At 53.9% G+C, this 25199-nt stretch overlaps 2 protein-coding genes across 2 annotated transcripts; both read left to right on the top strand.

The window, feature by feature from the left end:
- The first annotated feature begins 529 nt into the window (after positions 1–529).
- CNR2 (cannabinoid receptor 2) lies at positions 530–2413 on the top strand. The gene has a single exon (XM_062193164.1). It carries the CDS (start codon positions 554–556, stop codon positions 1619–1621), a length of 1068 nt encoding a protein of 355 aa, XP_062049148.1. The 5' UTR covers positions 530–553; the 3' UTR covers positions 1622–2413.
- Positions 2414–7400: 4987 nt separating this feature from the next.
- On the top strand, positions 7401–22993 carry FUCA1 (alpha-L-fucosidase 1). The gene is made up of 8 exons (XM_062190627.1): positions 7401–7768; positions 9494–9628; positions 11902–12039; positions 14648–14753; positions 19886–20086; positions 20506–20699; positions 21493–21592; positions 21785–22993. Exons 1-8 carry the CDS (start codon positions 7422–7424, stop codon positions 21923–21925), a joined length of 1362 nt encoding a protein of 453 aa, XP_062046611.1. The 5' UTR covers positions 7401–7421; the 3' UTR covers positions 21926–22993.
- The last annotated feature ends 2206 nt before the right edge of the window (positions 22994–25199 follow it).

The following is a 25199-nucleotide window of genomic DNA, read 5'->3' as shown; positions in this document are numbered from 1 at the left end:
GCTCCTGGCTCTTTCCTGGCTTCAGCCTAGCCCAACCCTGGCTGTTGTGGCCATTTGGGGAGTGAACCAGCAGATGGAAGATCTCTCTCCTTCTCTCTCTCTCTCTCTCTCCTTCTATAACTCTGCCTTTCAAATTAATTAATTAATTAATTAAAAAACAAAACAAAACACACAAAACCACTTGCGTCTGATCACTCCAGATTCTACTTCTTGGTTTTGATTTCCCCTTGGCTTCTGACTCCTTGCTTTCAAAGGGAAGTCTTAGAATTGTCTTCTGGAAAACAGAAGGCCGAAAAGCTCACAGGGCAGTTTTGCTTGTCGCATGCCCACGTCCCTCCCCTGAGACATCCAGGACAGGGCTGGCTCCCCACGATGCTGCGCCTCGGAGGGACTCCGGGAGGCGGGGCACACATTGCTTTCTCGGCAGGCTCTCTGTCCGCTGCACGGGTCGCCGTTTTGACTGCTGTGAACCACTGGGTGAGGTCATTGTCGCACTGACTGGGTCTCTTCTCCCCTTCTCAGAGCGCTACAGCAAAGCCAACGGGCCCACCCCATGGAGCCATGCGGGGTGACGGAGGCGGCCAATGGCTCCACCGAAGGCTTGGACTTCAACCCCATGGAGCAGTACATGATCCTCAGCGACCCCCAGAAGATAGCTGTTGCCGTGCTGTGCACGCTCCTGGGCCTGCTGAGCGCCCTGGAGAACCTGGCCGTGCTCTACCTGATCCTGTCTTCCCACTGGCTCCGCCGGAAGCCCTCGTACCTGTTCATCGGCAGCTTGGCTGTGGCTGACTTCCTGGCCAGTGTGGTCTTTGCCTGCAACTTTGTAAATTTCCACGTCTTCCAGGGTGTGGATTCCAGGGCTGTCTTCCTGCTGAAGATCGGCAGCGTGACCTTGACCTTCACTGCCTCCGTGGGTAGCCTGCTGCTGACCGCCATTGACCGCTACCTCTGTCTGCGCTACCCACCTAGGTACAAAGCCCTACTGACCCGTGGGAGGGCGCTGGTGACCCTGGGCGTCATGTGGGTCCTCTCGGCGCTGGTGTCCTACCTGCCCCTCATGGGGTGGACTTGCTGCCCCAGTCCCTGCTCCGAGCTCTTCCCCCTGATCCCCAACGACTACCTGCTGAGCTGGCTCCTGTTCATCGCCTTCCTCTTCTGTGGCATCATCTGCACCTACGTGCACGTCCTCTGGAAAGCCCGTCAGCACGTAGCCAGCTTGGCTGGGCACCAGGACCAGCAGGTGCCGGGAGTAGCCTGGATGCGGCTGGACGTAAGGTTGGCCAAGACCCTGGGCCTGGTGCTGGCTGTGCTGCTCCTATGCTGGTTCCCAGTCCTGGCCCTCATGGTCCACAGCCTGGTGGCCACGCTGAGCGAGCAGGTCAAGAAGGCCTTCGCTTTCTGCTCGATGCTGTGCCTCGTCAACTCCATGGTGAACCCCGTCATTTACGCCCTGCGGAGTGGGGAGATCCGCTCCTCTGCCCAACGCCGCCTGGCCCGCTGGAAGAAGCGCCTGCAGGGCCTGGGGCGAGAAGAAAAAGAAGAGGCCCCAAGGTCAAGGTCATCCATCTCAGAGACGGACAGGAACTTCACCCTGGGGCCAGAGTCTGGAGGGCAGTAGCGCTCGGAGCTCGGGCGATGCCTCCACTCCAGGTCTGAAGCGACACTGCTCTTACGGGAACAGGGGATGCCACAGCTACTCCATTAGGCTGCGAGGTGCTGGGACCGACTTCCCAGAGAGCCCTGCCTTGCAAGCAGCCTGTTGAAGAGCAAGGTCCTGTGGCTGGGAGACAAAGGGCTGGGCGTCAGGCCCAGCAACGCCCTGCCCCGCAACATGTCTCAGCACCTGTGTCCCCCAGAAACCACAGGCGCCCAGGGAGCCTTCCACCCCAGCACTGAGGGACTCAGAGGAAGTCCAAGCAGGATTCTTCTAGAAACCCTGGTACCACTGCTGATCTTTGGGCCTCCTTGGGTCTGGAACTACGAGAGATCACACCTCTGGGTCACCTGGGCCCACGGAGGGCCGAGGACTGTGATGTGCTGAGTGTCCGGGTGTTGGCCCCTCTTCCAGAGGTGCGGGATGACATCAGCTTCAGGTCCCTTGTTCGGAATGAGGGCCCCACCCCCACATCCTAACAGCCCCCACTCTCAGCTCCTTGGCGGAGGCACAAACATTCGAGACAGAGACTCTTCAGAAAATTGTGTTGGCGCCTGTGCTGTGGCACAGTGGGCTAAGCCTCCCGCCTGTGAGGCCAGCATCCCATATGGGCGCTAATTTGTGTCCTGCTGCTCCGCTTCCAATCCAGCTCTCTGCTATGGGCCCCTGCACCCTCACGGGAGACTGGGAAGGAGCTCCTGGCGCCTGCCTTCCGATTGGCCCAGCTCTGGCCATTGAAGCCATTTGGGGAATGAACCAGCGGATGGAAGACCTGTCTCTCTCTGTCTCTCCCTCTCTCTGTCTGTAACTCTACCTCTCAAATGAATACATAAAAACAAAAGAAATGAAAAAAAATGAATATTGTGCTGCCCCTGTGAGCTCCTGTGTGGCAGTGTTGCCAGGAGCAGGCAGTCTGTCTGGCTAACCTAACTCGGAGGAAGACTTTGTCAATCCCCCAGCACCCTCAGTACAGTCCCGGGGCCTCCTGCACACCCCAACAATGGGAGGTAAGAAGCGCTACAGGGAGGAGGGAAAACGCCTTCCTACGTGCCAGACACCAGGCTAACGGGCCACAGCCACCTTGCCCAGCAAGAACCTAGCTCCCTGCTTTCGACGACCCCAGGGTTCCCACCTTTCACACGCCAGAGAGGCTGGGTTCTTCTCAGACTTGCTTAAAGCTGGAGGCAAGAGCACTGTTGGTGGTGGGAGGGACTGCCGAGGAGTCCTAAAGCAATTCTTTGGGACCACGCGTGGAATACAGGGGATGACGCTACTGGCTGGACACGGCTGCCTTGACGACTGACAAGCCAAGGCGTGCACTGTCCGCCTGCTCTTCCGTCAGCTCATCAGTGGGCGCTGGGCTCCGAGCCCAGACCTGGGTGAACAGGGCAGCCACCGATGAGGTTCTCCCCTGTCTTGTGGGGATTAGGCTCTGCCTTCCGGTAAGAAGAGGGCCAGGCCAGCACTGTGGCGTAGTGGGCTAAGCCTCCACTTGTGGCGCCCGCATCCCATATGCGCACTGGTTCTGAGCTGGCTGCTCTTGTGATCCAGCTCTCTGCTCTAGCCTGGGAAAACAGTGGAAGATGGTGCAAATGTTTGGGTCCCTGCACCCATGTGGGAGACTAGAAGAAGATCCTGGCTCCTGGCTTCAGATTGGCTCAGCTCTGGCCAGTGAGGCCATTTGGGGAGTGAACCTGGGGATGGAAGACCTCTCTCTCTCTCTGCCTCTCTCTCTCTCTCTCTCTCTCTCTCTCTCTCTGCCTCTCCCTCCCTCTGTCTGTAACTCTACCTCTCAAATAAATAAATACAGTCTTAAGAAGGAGGAAGAGGAGGAGGAGGAGGAGAGGGCCAATGAGTAAATAGAGACTTGCAGGAAGTCCAGGGGATGAAAGTGGCAGAACCACGCATGTGATGGGTCTTGCCTGAGGCCTTGACATAAGACAGACCCAGCGGGAGCTCAGCCAGACGCGCCAGCTGGCTCTCACTAGCCTGTGCGAGGTGCTTCTCAACGCCTTCTCTCCCACAGCCCCCACAGCAGCCTGGTGTGCTCCTTTTGCCGACGAGGGACCCTTAGGTGGCAAAGTCACAGGTGGCTGAGGTCACACACATTGTACTTGGGCCTAGGTATTCACAGGAAAAAGTTCCAGGCTTGCCCGCCCCACCCCCGAGCCCTGAAACACACACACAGACACACAGACACCAAAATCCATGGATGCTCAAGTCCCTTATATAAAATGGCTCCGTATTTTTTAATTTTTAAAAGTTGTATTTGAGGGGCCAGTGCTATGGGGCAGCACTGGCTTCCCATATGGGAGCCAGTTCGAGTCCTGGCTGTTCCACTTCTGAACCAGCTCTCTGCTATGGCCTGGGAAAGCAGTAGAAGATGGCCCAAGTCCTTGGCCCCTGCACCCATGCAGGAGACCCGGAAGAAGCTCCTGGCTCCTGGCTTTGGATCAGCTCAGTTCTGGCTGTGGCTGCCATTTGGAGAGTGAATCAGTGGATTGAAGATGTCTCTCTCTCTCTTTCTCTCTCTCGCTCTCGCTCTCGCCCTCGCTCTCTCTCGCCCTCGCTCTTGTTCTCACTATCTCTGCCTCTGCCTCTCTCTGTAACTCTTTCAAATAAATAAATCTTTTAACAATTGCATTTGAAAGGCAAAAAGAGAGAGAGAGAGCACACAAAAAGAGAGATTTCCTACCTACTGGTTCACTCCCTCCAATACCCACAACCACCAGGGCTGGGCCAGGCCAAAGCCAGGAACTCAAGGCCAAGTGGGTTTCCAAGTACTTGAACCCAAGAGCTCAAACCACCCGCCCTACATACACCCTGCAGTGCAACTTCAACCATCTGTAGGTGAATCAAAGCCAGCTAAGGCAACGTTAAGTGCTGGTAAATGACTACCTGGCTGTTTAGGGACGGGTGACAAGAACAAGCCGTCTGGCAGGTTTAGCACGGAAGCTACAGCTTCCCCAAGCACTTTCAGTCCTCAGTCCAAGGTGTGCGTGCGGAGCCTGCCGCTCCCAGGGGCTGACCGGCAGCAGAGCCGCAGTGTATAAACAGCTCTGTGTGCTCCAGCGCCTGCCCGTCACCCTCTCAGCCTGGTCAGTGCGATTCTGCTCGCCCATCACTCAGCGGGGGCGTTTTCCTTCTTCGTGACCTCAGATGGCTGCTCCCCCAGCGCTCGGTTCTCAGCACACTGCCTGGAGCCCTTGCGGTAGTCTCCTGTGACAGGCGTTCACCAAGTCCTGCCTTGGGCAAGCAGAAACGCGTGATCCGCGTCCCGAACCAAGGGGCGGGTTTGTTCTTGTTTCTTCCAGCTCCTGGGGGCTCCCGGTATTCCCTGCCTCCAAGCGACGTCGTCCCTGGGCCTGCCTCTGTCTTCCACAGCCTTCTCCCTGATCTGCTGGAGTCTTCCAAGGACACCATCCCTGGATGTGGTCCCTAGTCTGCCCTCAGTTAACTGAACCCATTCCACCTGCACAGCCCCTATCTTCGACAAAGTCACACTCGCCGGTGCCCGGTTGGACGCAAAGTTTTCGCCAACGCCATTCAATTCAACCCAGACAGCCCCCGAAGGCAGAGTCCACCCCTCCGGCTGGGTTGGGTGGCAGTCGCGAGCTTTCTTCCCCGCGAGATGAGCACCATGGACGCCTCTGCACGTCCAGTGCCTGGCGAGGACCCGGCACAGAGCCCCAGGGAATCTGGGCAGTGAGTGCGGGACACCGAAGCCCTGGGCAGCGTGTTTTGGAGAATTGGCCCTTATTTTAGCCCAGACACCTGTCGTTGCGTAAGGCAGAGACCCGGCTCACGTTTCGGAAGGTGAACGTTATGTTCACAGCCTGCGATTCCCGCCAGGAAGGCCAGGCCTTACTTTCCGCACTGGTGAGCTCTTCTCTCATTTTAGCAAAGAAAACGCCCAAGTGCTTGGCCCAAGTCGGCACTCTGTAAATGTTTGTTGAACAAATCCAGCCAGACTTTTAAAACCAGCAACGTCAAAGCCTTTCTACACTTTCTACCTCTGTCCCTTAGCAGTCACTCCTGCAGAGTTCACGGAGCCGGGAGGGGTGGGGGCAGGGTAGAAGGGGACCCTGGAAGCCATGGAGAGCTCCTCCTTCAGTTCAGAGGAGGAAGGGGCTCCAGGCGCTGCACAAGACCTGCCCAGGAGACATTGCGCCCGATGCAGGAATCCCAGGTCTCCCAAATTCCCGTCATGTCCACTCCACCGCGCGCCTCTCACCTGCCCCTGCAGGTGTGTGGATAAGGAGACATTTTAGCTTCTGCAAGCCAAGTTCCGTATCGCCCAAGCCCATGGAGCGCTGTGCTCATGAGAAGGCGCGGGTTCTGTCTGAAGGGGTCCGTGCCTGCGGGGCCACACAGGATTTCAACACAACCTTGCAGCGGAAGGAACGCGGAAGATAAAGGCAGCAGCTGCCCTAGGAGTGGCAGCGGCGGCGTTGGCCTGTGCTTCCTTATCCCTGCCAGCAGGAGGAACTGCTCCGGGCCGTCACCATGGCTCTGTCTTCCCCGGTGCAAGACAGCAGCAGCACAGAGAGGCACAGACTGCCTCGTCCCACCACTGACCCAAACGGGCGTCCTGATCTTGAGCCACTCCCTTCCCGCCGCCAGGTCTCAGTTTTCCCGTCTGTAAAATTGGAAGCGTGGGGCCGAGCAAGGCTCTCCAAAACCCCTCCCAACACGATGGCGTTCTCCCTGCTGGCACCTCGACTTTAGAAGGATGGGGTAGGGGCTGGTCTGTGGCACAGCGGGTTAACACCCTGGCCTGAAGCATCGGCATCCCATATGGGCGCTGGTTCTAGTCCCAGCTGCTCCTCTTCCAACCCAGCTCTCTGCTATGGCCTGGGAAAACAGTACAAGATGGCCCAAGTCCTTGGGCCCCTGAACCCGCGTGGGAGACCCGGAAGAAGCTCCTGGATCCTGGCTTCGGATCGGTGCAGCTCTAGCCATTGCGGTCATCTGGAGAGTGAACCATCGGACAGAAGACCTCTCTCTTTTCCTCTTCTCTCTCTGTGTAAGTCTGAGTTTCGAATAAGTAAATAAATCTTTTTTTAAAAAAAAAAGAAGGATAGGATGGTATCCCTGTGGGGCGAGCTCCACACACTTGTTGGGCCTAGAGCCTCTTAGCTCTCAATTCTCCAGCCCTGGTAGTTCAGACACGTTTCTGGGTGGCGTCCTGTGCATGGGTCTCATTTTCCCTCTTCGGTGTTAACCAGCTCAACAAACATGAGGCAGGCAAAACGATCACATATGCTCTCCTGCCAGCCCCCAATTTTCTCCTAATGCTTCCTCCCGTCGTCCCTCTACCTCATTATTCCTGCCAGGGAGGTGGCACACCCTTTCAACCTGGTAGCCCTGCTACACTACACACAGCTCAAAACGCCCTGTGGCTCCCAGTATACCAAACCCGTGCTGTAACTTCAGCCTCCCCGTGCAGGACTACCGCAGCAAAATGGGCTGTTCCCAGTTCCCAGCCCCCGCCGGGCCTTCCCCACCGGCAAAACCCCGCAACTAAGCCCCTGCTGAAAACGTGTGTCCCCTGGCGCCTCGCTGTCAACGCCTTCGTGCGTCTGTCTCCCTTTGGACGCCAGAGGGCGCTCCAGGAACGGCCGACCTGGAGAGGGCCGCTCCGTGGTTGCCCCGCCCCCTTTTCGTCGGAGCCAATCGCCCGGCAGGGCGGCCGGGGCGTCGCCCCGTAGCTGCGCGCTAAGAGGGGCGCCGGAGACGCGGAAGCGGCCGTGCGGCGTCCGGGATGGGGTCCCCGGCGGCGCTGCTGCTGCTCCTGCTGCTGCTCCGGGCGGCCTCGTCGCGGGTCCGCTACACGCCGGACTGGCCGAGCCTGGACTCGCGGCCGCTGCCGGCCTGGTTCGACGAGGCCAAGTTCGGGGTGTTCGTGCACTGGGGCGTGTTCTCGGTGCCCGCGTGGGGCAGCGAGTGGTTCTGGTGGCACCTGGACGGCGAGCGGCTGCCGCAGTACCTGCGCTTCATGAGCGACAACTACCCCCCCGGCTTCCAGTACGCCGACTTCGGGCCGCAGTTCACGGCGCGCTTCTTCAACCCGGACGAGTGGGCCGAACTCTTCGAGGCTGCGGGGGCCAAGTGGGTGTGGGTGCGGGCGGGCGCGTGGGGGCGCGGGTCCGAGCTGCGGGCGCAGAGGCCCGCGGCTGCCTGTGGGACCCGCGGGGCCCCCGGAGCCTTGCTCCGTTGAGCGGGACACACCTGTCATTGAGGAGGAGGTGTGGCTGCTGGCAATGTTGGAGATGCAGGCTTCGGAGGGGTCGTGGGCCCGGCCCGCGCTCGGCTGTGGAGGGGCTTCCAGCCAGGCGGAAGATGGGCGGGTGAGCCGGAGGCCAGGACGTTCGGACAGCGGTCACCTGCGGACCTGGGCAGGCACTGCAGCCCCCTGGGACGGCGCTAGGAAGAGGCTGCGCGCGCTCCTTCGGGCCCTGGTGTCCCAGGCCGGGAAGGGAGGGAGGCAGCGTCTGGGGCAGCAGCGCGGCTCTGTTCGTTGCCCTGGGCATACAAAGCCCCAGAGGGCTTTGAGCGGCTGCGAGCAGCCTGGGGTGATTGGTTCAGAGACTGAAGGTGTGGAGCCCCTGGGGCCGAGGGGAGCCGCGGCCAGGGACCACTCAGTGGTCACCCTCAGCTTCCACCAGGGTGGTGGGGACGAGGCGTGGAGCTGTCTGCCACCCCGCCTGGGCTCCTCCACCTGCTTCCCAGACTGTAGGTTCTCTTGTACTGAGGAGAAATTGCCCCTGGCGGGTAGCGTTTGCATTAGATGTGGGGGAGAGGAAGACCTGGATAGACAGGAAGGCTGTCTGCCTTCTGGGGCTCTGAGAGCTCAGAGCTTACACATGAAATAAATAAAGTAAAATCTGGGGCCCAGCCTCTGGCCAGGCCACGTATACCAAGGGTGAGGCGAGGGCCCGGGGACAGGAAGGGACTAGTGTCTGGACGCCACCCACGTGGTGTGACCCCGAGGGGTCTGCGCCCAGGGACCGGTCCCCGCCGGGTTCTGCAGGGCTCAGGTAGTGATGATGGCTTTGACATTTTCCAAGAAGCAGCCGCTGCGAGAGGCATGCGCCCCACGAAACCCGACATGGAATTGGCCCCGGCATCCTGGAGGCCCCGCGCCAGCCAGCGCAAGACTGAGGCTTGGCAAGACCAACAGCTTACGCCTCTGTCACCTGTGTGCAGTAGGTCTTTGTCCTCCGGGGCAAAGGAAGCACATCTATAACCTGAAGGGTTGAGGATCAAAGGGCTGAGGTGCACGGCTCGCCTGGCTCTGCTCCTCCCTCTGGGCCTCCTCCTCGCCTGAGGACTCCAGGTGGCTTCCAAGGGGAGCTGGGAATCCAGCAGCGGCTTTGTGGATGCTACGGATACAGCTGCTCACCCCCGCGCCCGAGTGCATCTCCCGTGGGCGAGTTCCCCAGCCTTTTTTTTTTTTTTAATAATTTTGCTTATTTTTTAAAAATATTTATGTATTTGAAAGGCAGTTACAAAGACAGCAGGAGGGACAGAGAGATCTTCCGTCTGCTGATTCATTCCCCAAATGGCTACAATGGCCAGGACCAAGAACTGCGTCTGGGTCTCCCACGTGGGTGCAGGGGCCCAAGGGCTTGGGCCATCTTCTGCTGCATCAGAAGTGGAGCAGCCAGGACTCAAACCAGCACCCATGTAGGGTGCCAGCGTTGTAGGCGGCAGCTTAACCCTCAGTGCCACAACACCGGCCGCTCTCCCAGCCATTTTAAAAGCCCCGGGCCTGCTGGGCAAGTTCGTGGTTGTGGCCCAGCGCCATTGCTCATATGGTTTTCGTGCCCACAGGTATGTGGTGCTGACGACAAAGCATCACGAAGGCTTCACAAACTGGCCAAGTCCTATGTCTTGGAACTGGAACTCTAAGAGCCTGGGCCCACATCGTGATGTGGTTGGTGAGTTGGGAACAGCCGTCCGGAAGAGGTGCGTGTCTGTGTCCTCTCTCCTGCCCTAGCCGCCCTGAGTTTTGTGCCTTCTGCGCCATTCTGTGCTGGGTTTGCATTGAGCAAGTAAGCCGCAGGGCCCCGGGCCACTGAATGAGCAGCATTCCGTGTGGTGGTCACATGACCCAGAGTAAACCCGTCAGAGAAGTTCAAGGCCAAGTCTGGTCAGGTGAAGGACACCAGCGTAGACCACGGGGCTCCATCTGCAGCCCGAGAGGGCTTCCCTCTGGGAAACGTCCAACCAGAGCCTTGGCCCGCATCCGACGGAGGCCAGGGACTGGCTCTCTCCTCAGCCAGGCCTCTGGAGGCAGACAGGAAGTTAGGGTGACTGACAGAGCAAGCAGGGAGTGGAGGGGCAGCTGATGTGGCACGAAGTGAGCGGGATCCTGACTCGGGCGCACATCATAGGAAGTAACTGCCCAAGATTGGGGTGGGGCAGGGCGCAGAGAGGACTTGGAGCCCAGGTGTTTCTGCTTGGCCCTGAAGTCCGGGTAGGTTTGCCTGTAAGGAGGAAAATGACATGTGTAGCATTTCCAACTACAGCTCTGCTGACATTCCCTCTGAGGGGTCGGCGGCCACCTGCTCTTGTAAGTCATGGAGTGTGGTTGGGACACAACCTCGCCGGTTCCCACGTGTTCACCTCCGTGACTGCTCTCCAGGTGTGCTCTGAGAGTTGAGCTAGAGAATGGACGGCCTGCAAAGCCTAAAATACTACCTGGATGTTTGTTTAGATTTATTTATTTATTTGAAAGCCAGAGTGACAGAAAAGGGGGGTGGGGGTGAGAGAGAGGTCGTCCATCTGCTGCTTCACTCCCCAAGTGGCTGTAACAGCGAAGGCTGGGCCAGGCCGAAGCCAAGTGCCTGGAACTCCATCCCGGTCACCCACGTGGATGGCAGGACCCCAAGTACTTGGGCCATCATTCACCGCCTCCCATGTGCATTAGCAGGGACCTGGACGGGGAGCAGAGTAGCTGGCCCTCTGATATGGGATTCAGGAGTCCAGCGTGGCAAACTGCTGTGCCAGACCCCCAGCCCTGTACCTCTAAGAGAGTGTAGGGCCTCCTGTGGCCTGGGCAGTGTTGCTTCCCAGAGCTGTGCTTTGCTCATACGCCTGCTGGGTTGATTAGCTCTGGACTCAGAAGTCACAATGGCTGTCTCTCTTGCAGGCTACGATGAGTAACTGACTTCAGATCCTTCTTAGCTGTGCCATCGCGGGGTTATCCTTGTGTACTCAGTAACGTTTTATAACACTGACCTGTTGTTGTCGTTGTTTTTAAGGTTTATTCGAAAGAGTTAGAGAGGGAGAGACAGAGAACTTCCGTCTGCTGGCTCATTCCTGGCTGTGACAGCCAGGCCTGGGCCAGGTAGAAGCCAGGAGCCTGACACTCTGTCTGGGTCTCCCACGTGAGTGGCAGGGGTCCAGGTACCTGGACCATCGTCTACTGCTTTCCTAGGTGCATTAACAAGGAGCTAGATCAGAAGTGGAGCAGCCAGGAAATTGAACAAGTGCTACAGTGTGGGATGCTGTGTCGCAAGTGGTGGCTTAACCCACTGCACCACAACGCTGGCTCCCATACTATTTTTTTTAATTGAAGCAATAATTGGACATATTAATAAACTATGTTATTGAGTTTTTGACTTGAAAGATGTGTGTTTAAATTACTTTACTTTTTTTTAAGATTTATTTAAGAGGCAGAGTTACAGAGAGACAGAGACAGAGAGAGAGGTCTTCCATCTGCTGGTTACTCCCCAAATGGCTACAATGGCCGGAACTGGGCATATCTAAAGCCAGGAGCCAGGAGCTTCTTCCAGGTCTCCCACACAGGTGCAGGGGCCCAAGAACTTGAGCCATCTTCCACTGCTTTCCCAGGCCATTAGCATGTAGCTGGACTGGAAATGGAGCAGCTGGGACACAAACCAGCACCCAGCACCCATATGCAATGCTGGTACTGCAGACAGAGGCTTAACCTACCATATCATAACACCAGCCCATTTAAATGGCTTTTTGATGTTAAGTTATCTATGTATAAAAAGTAGTTAAATAGATTTTCAAAAGCACAACAAACCCAATCTTTTTCTTAAGTGAATGATAAGAAATAATTTAAGGAGATAATTTTGGATTCTATCCCCCTGCTTGCTATAATAGGTGAATTTCAATAAGCTATTAAAAAAAAAAAACTGGAATTGATTTTTCTTAAAATAATGTGTTTGTTCTTTGCTTCCCAACAGTTTCTTTCCTGTTTTCTGTTCTAGGAATATACGATATGGACTGTACTACTCACTCATGGAGTGGTTCCATCCATTCTACCAACAGGATAAGAAAAATGGCTTCAAAACACAGTATTTTGTCAACACAAAGACACTGCCAGAACTGTACGACCTTGTTAACAAGTAAGGGATGGAAGTGTTTTTGGTCTGATGACCTCTGTCAGTGAAATCAGACCTTCCCATAGGGTGCTATTCAAAGAGAAGAGAGGCAGCAGGTTTAAAAAAAAAAGTCTGAAAGACAGCAAAATGGTCAAAGTGATGGTTTGCATTAAGGCAAAATATATTTTTTTTCCCAGCCAACTTTTCACAGCGTCTGTTCCTTCTCTTCTGGTCACATTGGAACAGACTGAGAGTTGTCAGAACCTCAGTTCCCTCCTTGTGTGGTGTTTTCCCTGCGTCAGGACTTGGAGGGGCCGGTGTGGCCTGCATAGGGTCAGGTGTCAGGCGGAGTCTGTTACACGCGTGAAGCAGACCCCCTGCCGGGCCTGAGCCTGTCGCGGTAGAGGGGGGATCGCAGAGCCTGCTGAGGAGGGCTCGGAATCACACAGCAGACGCAGCTGTCACGCTGCCTGGTGCAAAGCAGGTGCTGGTGTTGTTCATCTTTTTTAAAAAGTTTCTTCTTATTATTATTTGTTTGAAAGAAAGAAACAGGGAGAGAGATCTTCCATCTGCTGGTTCAGTCCCCAGATGCCTGCAACAGCAGGGCTGGGCCAGACTGGGGTCAGGAGTCAGGAACTCGCTCCACACCTCCCGTGTGGGCGCAGGGACCCAAGGACTTGAGCCGTCACTGCTGCCTCCCTGGGAGCGCATCTGCAGACAGCTGGAACCAGAAGTGGAGCTGGGACTCGGCCTCAGGCATCCAAAGTGGCTTTGTGTTTGCTTTTGTTTTTAAGATTTAGTTCTTTATTTTAAATATTTATTTATTTGAAAGACAGAGTTACAGGGGGCAGAGAGAGAGAGAGGTCTTCCATCCGCTGGTTCACTCCCCAAATAGTCCCTACTGCGGGAGCTGCACCGATCCAAAGCCAGGAGCCAGGAGCCTCCTCCAGGTCTCTCATGTGGGTGCAGGGGCCCAAGGACCTGGGCCATCTTCTACTGCTTTCCCAGGCCATAGCAGAGAGCTGGATCGGAAGTGGAGCAGCCAGGACTCAAACCTGTGCCCATATGGGATGCCGGCACTGTAGGTGGATGCTTAACCTACTACACCACAGCGCCAGCCCCAAGATTTTATTTTTTAAAAGATCCATTTTATTTGAAAGTCAGTTACAGAGAGAGAAAGAGAGGGACAGAGAGGTCTTCCATCTGCGGGTTCACTCCTCAAATGACTGCAATGACCAGGGCTAGGCCCTATTTATTTATTTATTTATTTGAAAGTCATAGAGTTACAGCAATTCCATATGGGTGCTGGTTTGAGTCCTGGCTGCTCCACTTCTGGTCCAGCTCCCTGCTAATGCGCCTGGAGGGCAGCAGAGGATGGCCCAAGTGCTTGGGCCCCTGCACCCACATGAGGGACCCAGAAGAGGCTCCTGGCTTTGGCCTGGCCCAGTCCTGGCTGTTGTGGCCATTTAGGGAGTGAACCAGCAGATGGAAGAGCTCTCTCTCTGTAACTCTTCCTTTCAAATAAATAGAGCTTTAAAAAAAAAAAAGAAGTGTTGAAATCCATGCAGGTTTTTGGTTGTTTTTTTTTTAACATGATTGGACTTTTTGAAGACCTCACTGTATGCATGGATTTCAAAAATATGTGTGCCAAAATAAATTTATCTTTTAATTCCACTTTCCATAAACTTTCTGAAGCACCCACATACATTGATTATAATTATTTTTTTCTTTTTTTTTAAATTATTTATTTGAGAGGTAGAGTTACAGATAGAGGGAGAGTCGGAGAGCAAGGTATTCCATCCCCTGGTTCACTTCCCAATTGGCTGCAACAGCTGGAGCTGGGCCAATCTGAAGCCAGGAGCCAAGAGCTTCCAGGTCTCCCATATGGGTGGAGGAGCCCAAGGACTTGGGCCATCTTCTGTTTTCCCAGGCCACAGCAGCGAGCTGGATTGGAAGAGGAGCAGCTAGGGTTCATCCAGTGCCCATATGGGATGCTGGTGCTGTAGGTGGAGGCTTAGCTCCTGACACCACAGTGCCGGCCCCTATAATTCTTTTTTTTTTTTTTTTAAGATTTATTTATTTATTTGAAAGAGTTACACAGAGAGAGGAGAGGCAGAGAGAGAAGAGAGAGGTCTTCCATCATCCCCAACTGGCTGCAATGGCCGGAGCTACACCAATCCAAAGCCAGGAGCCTGGATATTCTTCTGGGTCTCCCACGCGGGTGCAAGGACTTGGACCATCTTCTACTGCTTTCCCAGGCTACAGCAGAGAGCTAGATCAGAGGTAGAGCAGCTGGTACTCAAACTGGTGCCCATATGGGATGCCGGCATTGCAGGCAGTGGCTTTACCCACTGTGCCACAGTGCTGGCCCCTCTCCCCATAATTCTTTTTTCTAAAAAGAAATAAAAAAGATGAGGAGGGAATAAACCAAAACGCTGTGTTTGTCTTAGACAGCGGTTGTGTTAACAAGGTGATTGGTTGTGGTGGTGTCCCATCCTCTGCATTGTGATTTTGTACTTTCATAGTAGGAGAAAATTAAGTTTTAAATATTTGCTGAAAAAAAAGTCCGTGCACAAGATTTTCCTGTGAACGCACTGACCTAGCAGTGGCGTCGCGATCACCTGTCTTCCAGCTACAAGCCTGACCTGATCTGGTCTGACGGGGAGTGGGAGTGTCCTTACACCTACTGGAACTCCACGGAGTTTCTCGCTTGGCTCTACAACGACAGCCCTGTCAAGGTATGAATTACATAACTAACTTCGTTTTTCCTCATCCTCTTTTCAAGATTTATTTATCGAGGCCGCATTGTGCCATAGCAGGTTAAGCCGCCACCTACAGCGCTGGCCTCCCATATAGACACCAATTTGAATCCCGGCTGCTCCACTTCTGATCAGCTCCCTGCTAATGGCCTGGGAGAGCAGTGGAAGATGGCCCAAGTGCTTGGACCCCGCACCTGTGTGGGAGACCAGGAAGAAGCTCCTGGCTTCAGCCTGACCCGGCCCTGGTCTTTGAGGCCATTTGGGGAGTGACCCAGCAAAGGAAGATTCTCTCTCTCTCTGTGTCTCTTCCTCTCTTTCTCTGTCTCTAACTCTGCCTTTCAAATAAATTTTTAAAATGGATCTTTAAAAAAAAAGAAAGATTTGTTTATTTGAAATTCAGAGTTACAGAGAAAGAGAGAGAGAGAGATCTTCCATCTGCTACTTCATGCCCCAGATGCCTGTAATTACTGGATTTGGACTGGGCCAAAGGCAGGAGCCAGGAACTCAATCTGGGTTTCCCATGTGGGTGGCAGGGACCCAGGGGCTTGCTCCCTCCCAGGATTCACATTGGCAGGAAACTAGAATCAACAGCAGAGCCAGAACTCAGAACCAGACACTTGGAGGTGAGAGGTGGGTGTCTTTTTTTTTTTTTTTTTTAAGATTTATTTATTTAAAACGCAAAGATACAGAGAGAGAAGAGTGAGAGATCTTCCATCCATTGATTCACTCCCCAAATGGCTGCAACAGCCAGAGCTAGGCAGGTCCAAAGCCAGGAGCCAGGAACTTCCTCTGGATCTCCCACGTGGGTGCAGGGGCCTGAGTATGTGGGCTGACTTCCGCTGTTTTCCCAGGCACATTAGCAGGGAGCTGGATCAGAAGTGGAGTAGTTGAGTAGCCTATATATGATGCTGACACTGCATACAGGGGCTTAACCTTTAAAAACAAAAAAAAAAAAAAAAAAAAAAAAGAAAGAAAAGAAGAAGATTTATTATTTATTTATTTATTTGAACGGCAGAGTTACAGAGAGGCAGAGAGAGAGAAAAAGAGAGGTCTTCCAAACTCTGGTTCACTCCCCCAGATGGCTGCAAAACCTGGATCTGTGCCGACCCAAAGCCAGGAGCCAGGAGCTTCTCTGGGTCTCCCACGTGGGTGCAGAGGCCCAAGGACTTGGGCCATCTTCCACTGCTTTCCCAGGCCATAGCAGAGAGCTGGGTCAGAAAAGGAGCATCAGCAACTAGAACCACTGCCCAAATGGGATGCCAGACTGCAGGCGGAGGCTTAACCTGCTAAGCCCCAGTGCTGGCCCCTTGAGTTTTAATTTAATCTCCTTTTGTTACGATGAGTACAAAGTGTTTTCCGTTGTTTCCTTGTGTTGGCCACCCTGTTATAAAATTTGCTGCTGTGTTGGATGTTTACATTCAGATAGTCCATAGTTCAGCTAAACCTTGAAGGAAGGAGAAGAACATTGGGCTGTTAACTTCTCTTGAGCTCAGCAAAGAAAGCAGTGTAGTGGACACCAGGTTCGCAATCAGCTTACAAAACTCTGCCCAGTGTGACCTCAGACAAGTCCTGTGCCCTCTGTTTCCCTTCCAACACAAGCATGCTTCAGGAAGCTCATGGAAAGTGGAACCAGGAGATACTCATTTTGGCACACAGCTTGAAATCCATGCATACTTTTTTTCTCATGTGCCTTTTTTTAAAAAAGAATTTATTTATTTATTTATTTATTTATTTATTTATTTATTTTAAAGGCAGAGTTACAGAGAGACAGAGAGAGAGAGAAAGAGAGAGAGAGACCATCTGCTGGTTCACACCCCAAATGACCACAGCGGCCGGAACTGGGCTGATCTGGAGCCAGGAGCCTCCTCCAGGTCTCCCACGCAGGTGCAGGGGCATAAGAACTTCAGCCATCTCCTACTGCTTTCCCAGGCCATAGCAGAGAGCTGGATCAGAAGAAGAGCAGCCAGGACTCGAATTGGCACCCATATGGGATGTCAGCACCGCAGGCCTCAGCTTTACCTGCTATGCCACAGCGCCAGCCCCTTTCATATGCCTTTTTATTAAAGTTTTCCAACATAATATTATCTAGAGGGCCCAGTGCCATGGCTCACTTGGCTAATCCTCCGCCTGCGGTGCTGGCATCCCATATGGGAGCCGGGTTCTAGTCCCGGCTGCTCCTCTTCCAGTCCAGCTCTCTGCTGTGGCCCAGGAGGGCAATGGAGGATGGCCCAAGTGCTTGGGCCCTGCACCCGCATGGGAGACCAGGAGGAGGCACCTGGCTCCTGGCTTCAGATCGGTGCAGCACAGGCCATAGCGGCCATTTGGGGAGTGAACAAGCGGAGGGAAGACCTTTCTCTCTGTCTCTCTCTCTCACTGTCTGTAACTCTACCTGTCAAATAAATAAATAAATCTTTAAAAAATATTATCTAGAATTAAGGTATGGAATTAGATTCCAGAAAATGCCAAAAACCATTTGGCCAAAAGTTTAAAAATCAAACACTTCCTTCTCCATTCCTTAGACAAAAAAAGGACTGTTTGGGCCAGTGTGACCAATATGACCTTTAACCTACCTTAATATTTCCATTCATTTGCATTTCAGTTTAGCATACACAGCCTTGAATGCAATTTCCTTGTGAAGACTTCTAAAAGGATACTAGCACAAAACACTAGGCAGACACTCTTTCAAGTTTTATCTCACTAACTTCAGGTCGATTTCCACAACTGTTGTCTGGTCAGTTTACCGTCCTTGCTTGGCTTCCCAGAGCAGTGGTACCAGGAGGTGTGGGGAAGGGAGGAAGAGACTGCCTCCGGAGGCCCTGCACCTAGGCAGCCTCCGCGAGGCAGCAGGGTTGGACATCTCAATGTTCAGCAAAACAAAGCTTTAAGTGGCATCCAGGGGACAGAGGGCAAACCAGGCCGCAGAGTCTTCCGTTGTCAGAATCGGACCAGAGCAAACCTGCTCTGCACGGATGTAAAAGCTGCTGGTGCACTCCTTTCTCTGTGCTGACATTTCTCTCCTGTAGTCATCGTGTCATGTGGCTCCTCGAGTCCTGCTTTAGTCCATCTCCCGTGTGCACAGGTAGGCTGCACGTGCCAAGCAGCTGGTGAGCTCCATTTCCCCATTGCTGACAAGAGAGACCTGTGTTCCCTGGGTCTTGTTTACTAGCAGCTCCGAGCACAGGGACTGCTCGATGTTCCGCTGTCCTGGTTATTTTGTGGAGTTCAGGTCTTGCATCTTCCATCCTTTCAACATCAACCGAGTCCACACCGAACACGATGCCATCTGTGCCTATGGTATAGGACTTCCGTGGTGGCCTTAATTTCTCCTGGCCACCTACATCCCAGAAGTGAGGAGTAACTATTTTAGAATTTCCCAAGGTTACCCTAATCGTCTCAGTGTCACATCCTTTGGTAAGTACAGTATTTACAAATTTGTTGAAGTGTAGCCAGTAGAACACAGTTAACTTTCCCGCACAGTCCAAACCCAGAACGCCAGTATGGAAGGACTGAAACGGGAGCAGGTGGACAGGATGCGGGTCCGCTCTGATAGTCCATGTCCCTTTCCCAGCTGCAGGTAAGTGTCCCAGAAGGAGATGCTGTCGTCTTAGTGCTTTAGTTTCTTGTCCTGGTGGGTTCAGCCACATGACACCTGCTTGGGAGGCCTCTGGTAGCTGTCCAGGGCCTCGGTGCACCAGGCCGCCCCAGTGGCGCCTGTTCCATGCACAGTGTTTTCATTAAGTTTTTTGAAGGACCCTCATATGAATGAATTTTCTTTTTCTCTTTAAGTTTTTATTTATTTCCACTTCGCTTGAAAGGAGCAGAGACAGACAGAGATCTCTCCACTGATTAACTCCCCAAATGCCCACAATAGCCAGAGCTAGGCCAGGCCAAAGCCAGGAGCCCAGGACTCAGTCTGGGTCTCCCCTGTGGGCCGCAGGGGCTCAAACCTTGAACCAGCACTACTGCCTCCCGTGATGCACATTAGCAGGAAGCTGGAGTCAGGAGCCGGCGCTCTGGTATGGGATGCAGGTGTCCCAAACAGCACCATTTTTTTTTTTTAAGATTTATTTATTTATTTATTTGAGAGAGTTACAGAGAGAGAGAGTCCATCGACTAGTTCACTCCCCAGAGGGCCACAAAGGCCAAGGCTGGGCCAGGCTGAAGCCAGGAGATTCCTCCAGGTCTCCCACATGGGTGACAGGGACCCAAACATGTGTGCTACCTTCCACTGCAAGGAACTGGCTTGGCAGTGTAGCAGCCAGGACACGAAATGGTGCTGTGCCACAATGCCTGCCCCTTCAAACAGCATCTTAACTGCTGAGCCAAGAACCTGCCGCAGACTTCAGGACTTTCTTAACCAAAATAAGCTTACCTTTCGGGCAAGCTCTTGGCTTTGCAATCAAGATGCCCATTAGAACACCCACCCATCTCATATCAAAGGCCTGGGTTTGCTACCCGGCTCCTTCCCTGACTCCAGCTTCCTGTTAATGCAGACCCTGAGGGGCAGCGCCGATGGCTCAGGTTGACTGTGGTCCTGCCACTCGAGCAGGAGACCTGGGTTGTGTTCCTGGCTCCCGAGATGAGATTAATCCCCCAGCCTGGGCCACTGTGGGCATTTGGAGTAAACCAGTAGATAGGAGTGTCCTCTCCCGCCCCCCCCAACCCTGTGCCACTCAAAGATCTCTAAAAAGAATGAAAACTCTTTCCTGTTGACTGCATCCTCCATGGAGGTTTTGAAGTCCCCTCGTAGGAGGTTTGCCGGGCGACCTTTAAAGCACTGCCCGTCTCAGACCCCACACCTCTGGATCCGGGTTTCTCAGCCTCGGCGCCATTGACATCGGGGGCTGAGCATTTCCTTGAGAGGGGCTGCCCCGTGTCCTGTAGGACCTTTTACAGCATCTCTGCTCTCTGCCCACCGGATGCCAATGGCATCAACACAGTCGTGATCACCCCCAATGTCTCCAGGCTTTGCCAAATGTCCCCTCCAGGGGAAACCGTCCCCAGCTCCAGACTGTCGGCCCCTTGCCTCTGAACCTACTCAGCCTGTCACAGTGCGGGATGTAAACAAGCGGGCAGGGCGGGCTAACTCCGGGTCCTCCTCCCTCCTCTAGGATGAGGTGGTGGTGAACGACCGATGGGGACAGAACTGCTCCTGTCGCCATGGAGGGTACTACAACTGTCAAGATAAGTACAAGCCGCAGGTCTTGCCGGATCACAAGTGGGAGATGTGCACCAGCATCGACAAGGCGTCCTGGGGCTATCGTCGCAACATGGTGTTGTCGGACGTCACGAGCGAGTCCGAAATCATCTCGGTAAGAGCGCCTCGGAACTAGCTGGTGTTTTTAACTACCGGCCCTTGCCACGCCAGCTCCGCCCAGCTCCCCCCCCTCCCCCCCATGGCAGCTGCTCCAGGCCGCTCCCCTCCGGCCCCCTGGTCTCTGGGCCAGTCGGTCAGTCCCCGTACTCCCTGCCCAGCCGTCCATCGGGGTCTGACACCATGGGCTTCCGAGACCATGCTGCTGCCCGCTGCGGCTGGGCACCCCCCAACCGGGTCCATCCTTTTCTCCAACTTTAGCCGGGGTTTTTCAGTTTCCCTGTGTGAGTCTGTCCTGCTTTTTACAACGGCAGAAAATAGACAGTATTTGTTCTACACCAAAGGCCACCCGCAGCAGGGAGGGTCTGCCCGGAGTCTGCTCGCGGCACAGCGGGGCCCGGGTCTCTGCCCCTCCAGGAACTGGTGCAGACAGTGAGTCTGGGAGGCAACTACCTTCTCAACGTGGGCCCCACTAAGGACGGGCTGATAGTGCCCATCTTCCAAGAGAGGCTCCTGGCCGTGGGGAAGTGGCTGAGCATCAACGGGGAGGCCATCTATGGCTCGAAGCCGTGGCGCGTGCAGCTCGAGAAGAACGAGTCGGCGTCAGTGTGGTGAGTCTTGTCCTCAGCCGTCGCAGCACGGGGACTGTGGCTGGAAGGCCTCTCTCGGGCTGTTAAGTCGTGTGCCCCAGCGCATCTTTGACAAGGGAGGGTGGAAAGGGGAGGAGCCACGAAGCGCCCATCCCTGTGACTGTGACCGTGACCTTGCACCGAGGTTAGTAACGGTTAGTGCTTGTGGCGCACCTGACAGCGCGCCGGCCTCCCTTCCGAAGGCTCTCCCTTCACCTTCGCACTTCCGGGTCTGGGCGTTTGATCTCGGGCCTTAGTTTTTCCACCTGCAAGATGGGGTGGTAATGCTGGACTTCACAGGGTCGTTTGAGGATTAAATGAGACCATGTAGGTAAAGCATCCGTGAGTGCCAGGCAGTGTCCAGAGGAAGGCAGCTGCGGGGTTACAGCGGCACACGCCGGCCTGTGGATCACGGAAGCGCGGATCCCCATGCCGGATGAGTTTCCATCTTCTCTCGCCGTCCACGTGTGCCCTGGCCCTGTTGTACCCTCCGCTAGTTTCCCACGGGTTTGGGGTTGAAAAAAGAGAGGGTGAGTGGCTCCAGTATGAAATAAACGATAGGAAGAGTTAATTTTAAAGGAAGACTTAAACTAGAAGAGAGGGAAGACAGCGCCAGAGGAACTGTGCTGCCTGCGTCCCCGCTGCAGACGCGGGTCTCGCACTGCCCGTGCTCCCCAGTGGGCCGTGCACTTGGGACTCAGTGACGGGGGGTGGCCTGCCGTTCCTTCTCAGGTGATAAGCCCGGTACCTGTGACCGACGCTGGCTTTTTCCCAGGTACACCTCCAAAGGACCAGCCGTGTATGCCATTTTCCTGCACTGGCCGGAAGATGGAGTCCTACACCTGGAGTCCCCCGTGCCTACCTCATTTACAAAGGTGGGGTGCCTCTGCTGGGCCTTCCTGGGGTGCAGCCTTGCCCAGAGCAGTCAGCGCCCCCTGCTGCGTCCCTCCCCTTCCCGATCTCTCCCGCCTTGCCTTGCGCTGCTTTGAGGCCGCCCGGCCCTGGCCCGGCCCTGGCCCGGCCCGGCCCGGTGCTCTCTAACGCTGCTTCCCTTTTGCCGTCTGCAGATGAAGATGCTGGGGGTCCAAGAGGAGCTGAAGTGGACCGCGAGCCCCAAGAAGGGACTTCTGATTTCCCTGCCCGCGCTGCCGCTCCCTGCTCTCCCAGCGGAGTTTGCCTGGACGGTGAAGCTGAAAGGAGTGCTGTGAGCGCGCTGGCCGGGGCCAGGGGGCCCTGCGGTGCTGCCCTGGTTCGGTGGTGCTGCCCTGGTTCCTTCCCTCTCGGGGACCGCACCGCAATAAACGCTTCTCCCTGCCCAGACGTGGCTTTGCCAACACACGTTCGTCAGACGAACTGAGTGTGTGACACTGATTTCTTAATGATCCAAGATCTTAGTGCAATCCATGGCCAGCACCCTTATCCCTCTGGGCAGCCAAAGAAGGCACCGAACAGTTAACCCCTCCACTCCCATGCTTGGGCATCACCTACAGTGGAAACCTCGCTCTGTGTGGGATACCCGGCCTCCTTCCTCTGGGACTTCAGATCAAGAAGCTGCCAAGTCCGCCTGCTGCCGCTCGGAGGAGGGGGAAAGGGTTTGGCAAACTCAGCCACTGCCAAACTCCTCCCGCAAGGGGCAGGAGGAGGCCCGCGGGCTGCTGCTCTCTTCCGGAGCACGCAGGGCCCCAAACTTTGGCGTGCAAACCTCGGTGTGCATACGGCTACGCTGTCACAGTGACCGCTGCCATTCTGCCTTGCCTTGAAATCAAGTAAATAAACGTATGTGTCAGATCACCCAGGCCAGAACGCGTGCTGTAGGATCCTTCCCCGGTGTCAGTCTGGGCTGCTTGCAGCTCTGTGGCCAGAGCCTGGTCAGTGTGTTTAACACAGCTGCTCACGGGTCTAGCATTCTGCCGGTTCTCCATGCCTCACCTGCAGTGCCGTCCCTCCGAGTCGACCACCTGTTCTACCTCTTCAGTTCTAGGTCTCAGCAAGTTCTCTTTTATTTGATAAATATGCGTCAGAATCTTTACATAGGGATTGTATTTTTCATAAGCATGTGTGGGACATTTGTGACCTCAAGTAATGAGCTGGTGTCCTAGAGACAACATAATTAAAGGATAATAACAAAAACTCAGATGGGGAAAAAAAAAAAACTAAGGAAAATGCATAGTGTGAAATGATTGTGTTAAAGAGGCTGGAGTTTAACGAGCTATCTTGTGGACGTGGCACGGCGCACCCGGTGGATGGGCGAGTCCCTAGCTAAGGGCAGTAAAACCCTCCCAGCTCTGCCCAGAGATGCAGAGTACCTGAGGGGGGACTGGGGGGAGACCAGTGGGACCATGGGAAGACAAACTCACCCTAACCCTCGTGGGGTGCCGTTTGGTGGTGCTCCGCGGCCCCCTCAGCTGTCGTCCCTGTTGCAGCCTGAGCCCCTGCCGGCCTGCCCGCAGCTCCCCTGCAGCGTGTTCAGTAAGTCTCGCTCCGCTCCCTCTCTCACCTACTCTGGTGAGTTTTTTCACCACCCACATCGATGACTAAATCGGTTGCTTCCTGAGACGCTATTCAGTGTCCACATAAAGATTGGAGGAGGAAAAACCCCAGTCCAGAGGAAGTAGAAATAATGAAACTGAAAGCAGACGCCAAAGGAACAGAGCACCGTGGTGATCCCTGAGAGTCAAGCTTGATTGTTGGGTGCACCAGCAACGTAGAAACCAAGATGGGGCTGGCGCTGTGGCCTAGCAGGTAAAGCCTCTGCGACGCTAGCATCCCATATGGGCGCCAGTACATGTCTTGGCTGCTCCTCTTCCATCGCAGCTCCATGTTAATGCATCTGGGAAAAGCAGCAGAAGATGGCCCAAGTGCATGGGCCCCTGAAACCCACAGATGAGGCTCCTGACCTTGGCCTGTCCCAGCCCCAGCTGTTGCAGCCATCTGGGGAGTGTCTCTCTTTCTCTCTCTCTCTCTCTCTCTCTCTCTCTGGCTCTGACTTTCAAATAAATAAATCTTTTTTTAAAAAAATAGAGATAATGCACAACTTAATCTCATGTAGTTTTTAAAGAAGATTATGGATGATTTTGTCCCAATAAAATTTAAAAGGAACAGGGGTCGGGGCTGTGGCTTTCTTAAGTTAATCCTCTTCCTGCATCGTTGGAATCCTATATGGGCACCTATTGTTCTGGCTGCTCCACTTCCGATCCAGCTCTCTGCTATGGCCTGGGAAAGCAGTAGAAGATGGTCCAAGTCCTTGGGCCCCTGCACCCACGTGGGAGACCCAGAAGAAGCTCCTGGCTCCTGGCTTCGGATCGACCCAGCTCCGGCATTTGCAGTCATTTGGGGAGTGAACCAGCGGGTGGAAGACCTCTCTCTCTCTGTCCCTCCCTCTTTCTGCAACTCTACCTCTCAAATAAATAAATAAATAATCTTTTAAAAATTTTTAAAAGAGCACATTACTAAAAATTAACAGCACAGTGGCTTAAGGAGAAAGAGAAAACTTGAATGTCCTCTGAGGTTTAAAGAATCTGAATCAGTAGCAAACAATCCTCCTGCCAAAAAAATAAATAAATAAATAACACCAGACCCTTGGTTTCAGAGGGACCCGTGCAGAACTTCCCCTGGGTTTGGATACTTTAGTAACCCTGATACCAGAACCGAGTGAGAGTAAAATGGAAGGATAGCCCTATCTGTTCATGATTAGGGATGCTTCCAGTTCTAAGTTTCAGCAAACCAAAGCCAGCGTCCAGCAAAGCAGCGTGTTGGGCTGACATATGGCACAGTGGGTTAAGCTCTCATTGGTTACATGAGCGTTCCATGTCAGAGTACTCGTGGGCTCCCAGCTGTTCCGCTTTGGATCCAGCTCCCTGCTAATGCACCTGGCAAGGCAGCAGATGATAACCCAAGTGCTTCGGTCCCTGCACCCATGTGGGAGACCCAAATGGAGTTCCAGGCTCATGACTTCATCCTGTCCTGCTCTCTCTTGTCTCTCCTGCTCTCACTCTGCCTTTCAAATAAATAAATAAATAAACTGGGTTGTCTTTTTTAAAAAAATGTTGACATTGTTTATTTTTTTATTATTTTGTCTAGTTTATTTCTTTTTTTTTTATTAAACTTTTATTTAATGAATATAAATTTCCAAAGTATAGCTTATGGGTTACAATGGCTTCCCCCCTCCCATAACTTCCCTCCCGCCCGCAACCCTCCCCTTTCCCGCTCCCTTTCCCCTTCCATTCATGTAAAGATTCATTTTCAATTCTCTTTGTATACAGAAGATCAGTTTAGTATATATTAGGTAAAGATTTCAACATTTTGCCCATATAGCAACATAAAGTGAAAAAACTACCATTGGATTACTAATTATAGCATTAAATAGCAATGTACAGCACATTAAAGACAGAGAACCTACATAATTTTTTTTCAAATTAATTAATTTTCTATGCCATTTCCATTTTAACACCAGGTTGTTTTTTTTTTTCATTTCCAATTCTC

Source organism: Lepus europaeus, chromosome 5, assembly GCF_033115175.1.
Source record: "Lepus europaeus isolate LE1 chromosome 5, mLepTim1.pri, whole genome shotgun sequence".
Lineage (NCBI taxonomy): Eukaryota > Metazoa > Chordata > Mammalia > Lagomorpha > Leporidae > Lepus > Lepus europaeus.
This window is presented reverse-complemented; position numbering and strand designations above follow the sequence as displayed.

What these genes read in the sequence shown, in the direction of transcription:
- CNR2 (XM_062193164.1), top strand. Translation starts at nt 554, where the DNA reads ATGGAGCCATGCGGGGTGACGGAGGCGGCCAATGGCTCCACCGAAGGC.
- FUCA1 (XM_062190627.1), top strand. Translation starts at nt 7,422, where the DNA reads ATGGGGTCCCCGGCGGCGCTGCTGCTGCTCCTGCTGCTGCTCCGGGCG. An exon ending in GGAACAGCCGTCCGGAAGAG is followed by an intron (nt 9,629 to 11,901) that starts GTGCGTGTCTGT and finishes TTTCTGTTCTAG; the next exon opens with GAATATACGATATGGACTGT. An exon ending in ACAACGACAGCCCTGTCAAG is followed by an intron (nt 14,754 to 19,885) that starts GTATGAATTACA and finishes TCCCTCCTCTAG; the next exon opens with GATGAGGTGGTGGTGAACGA.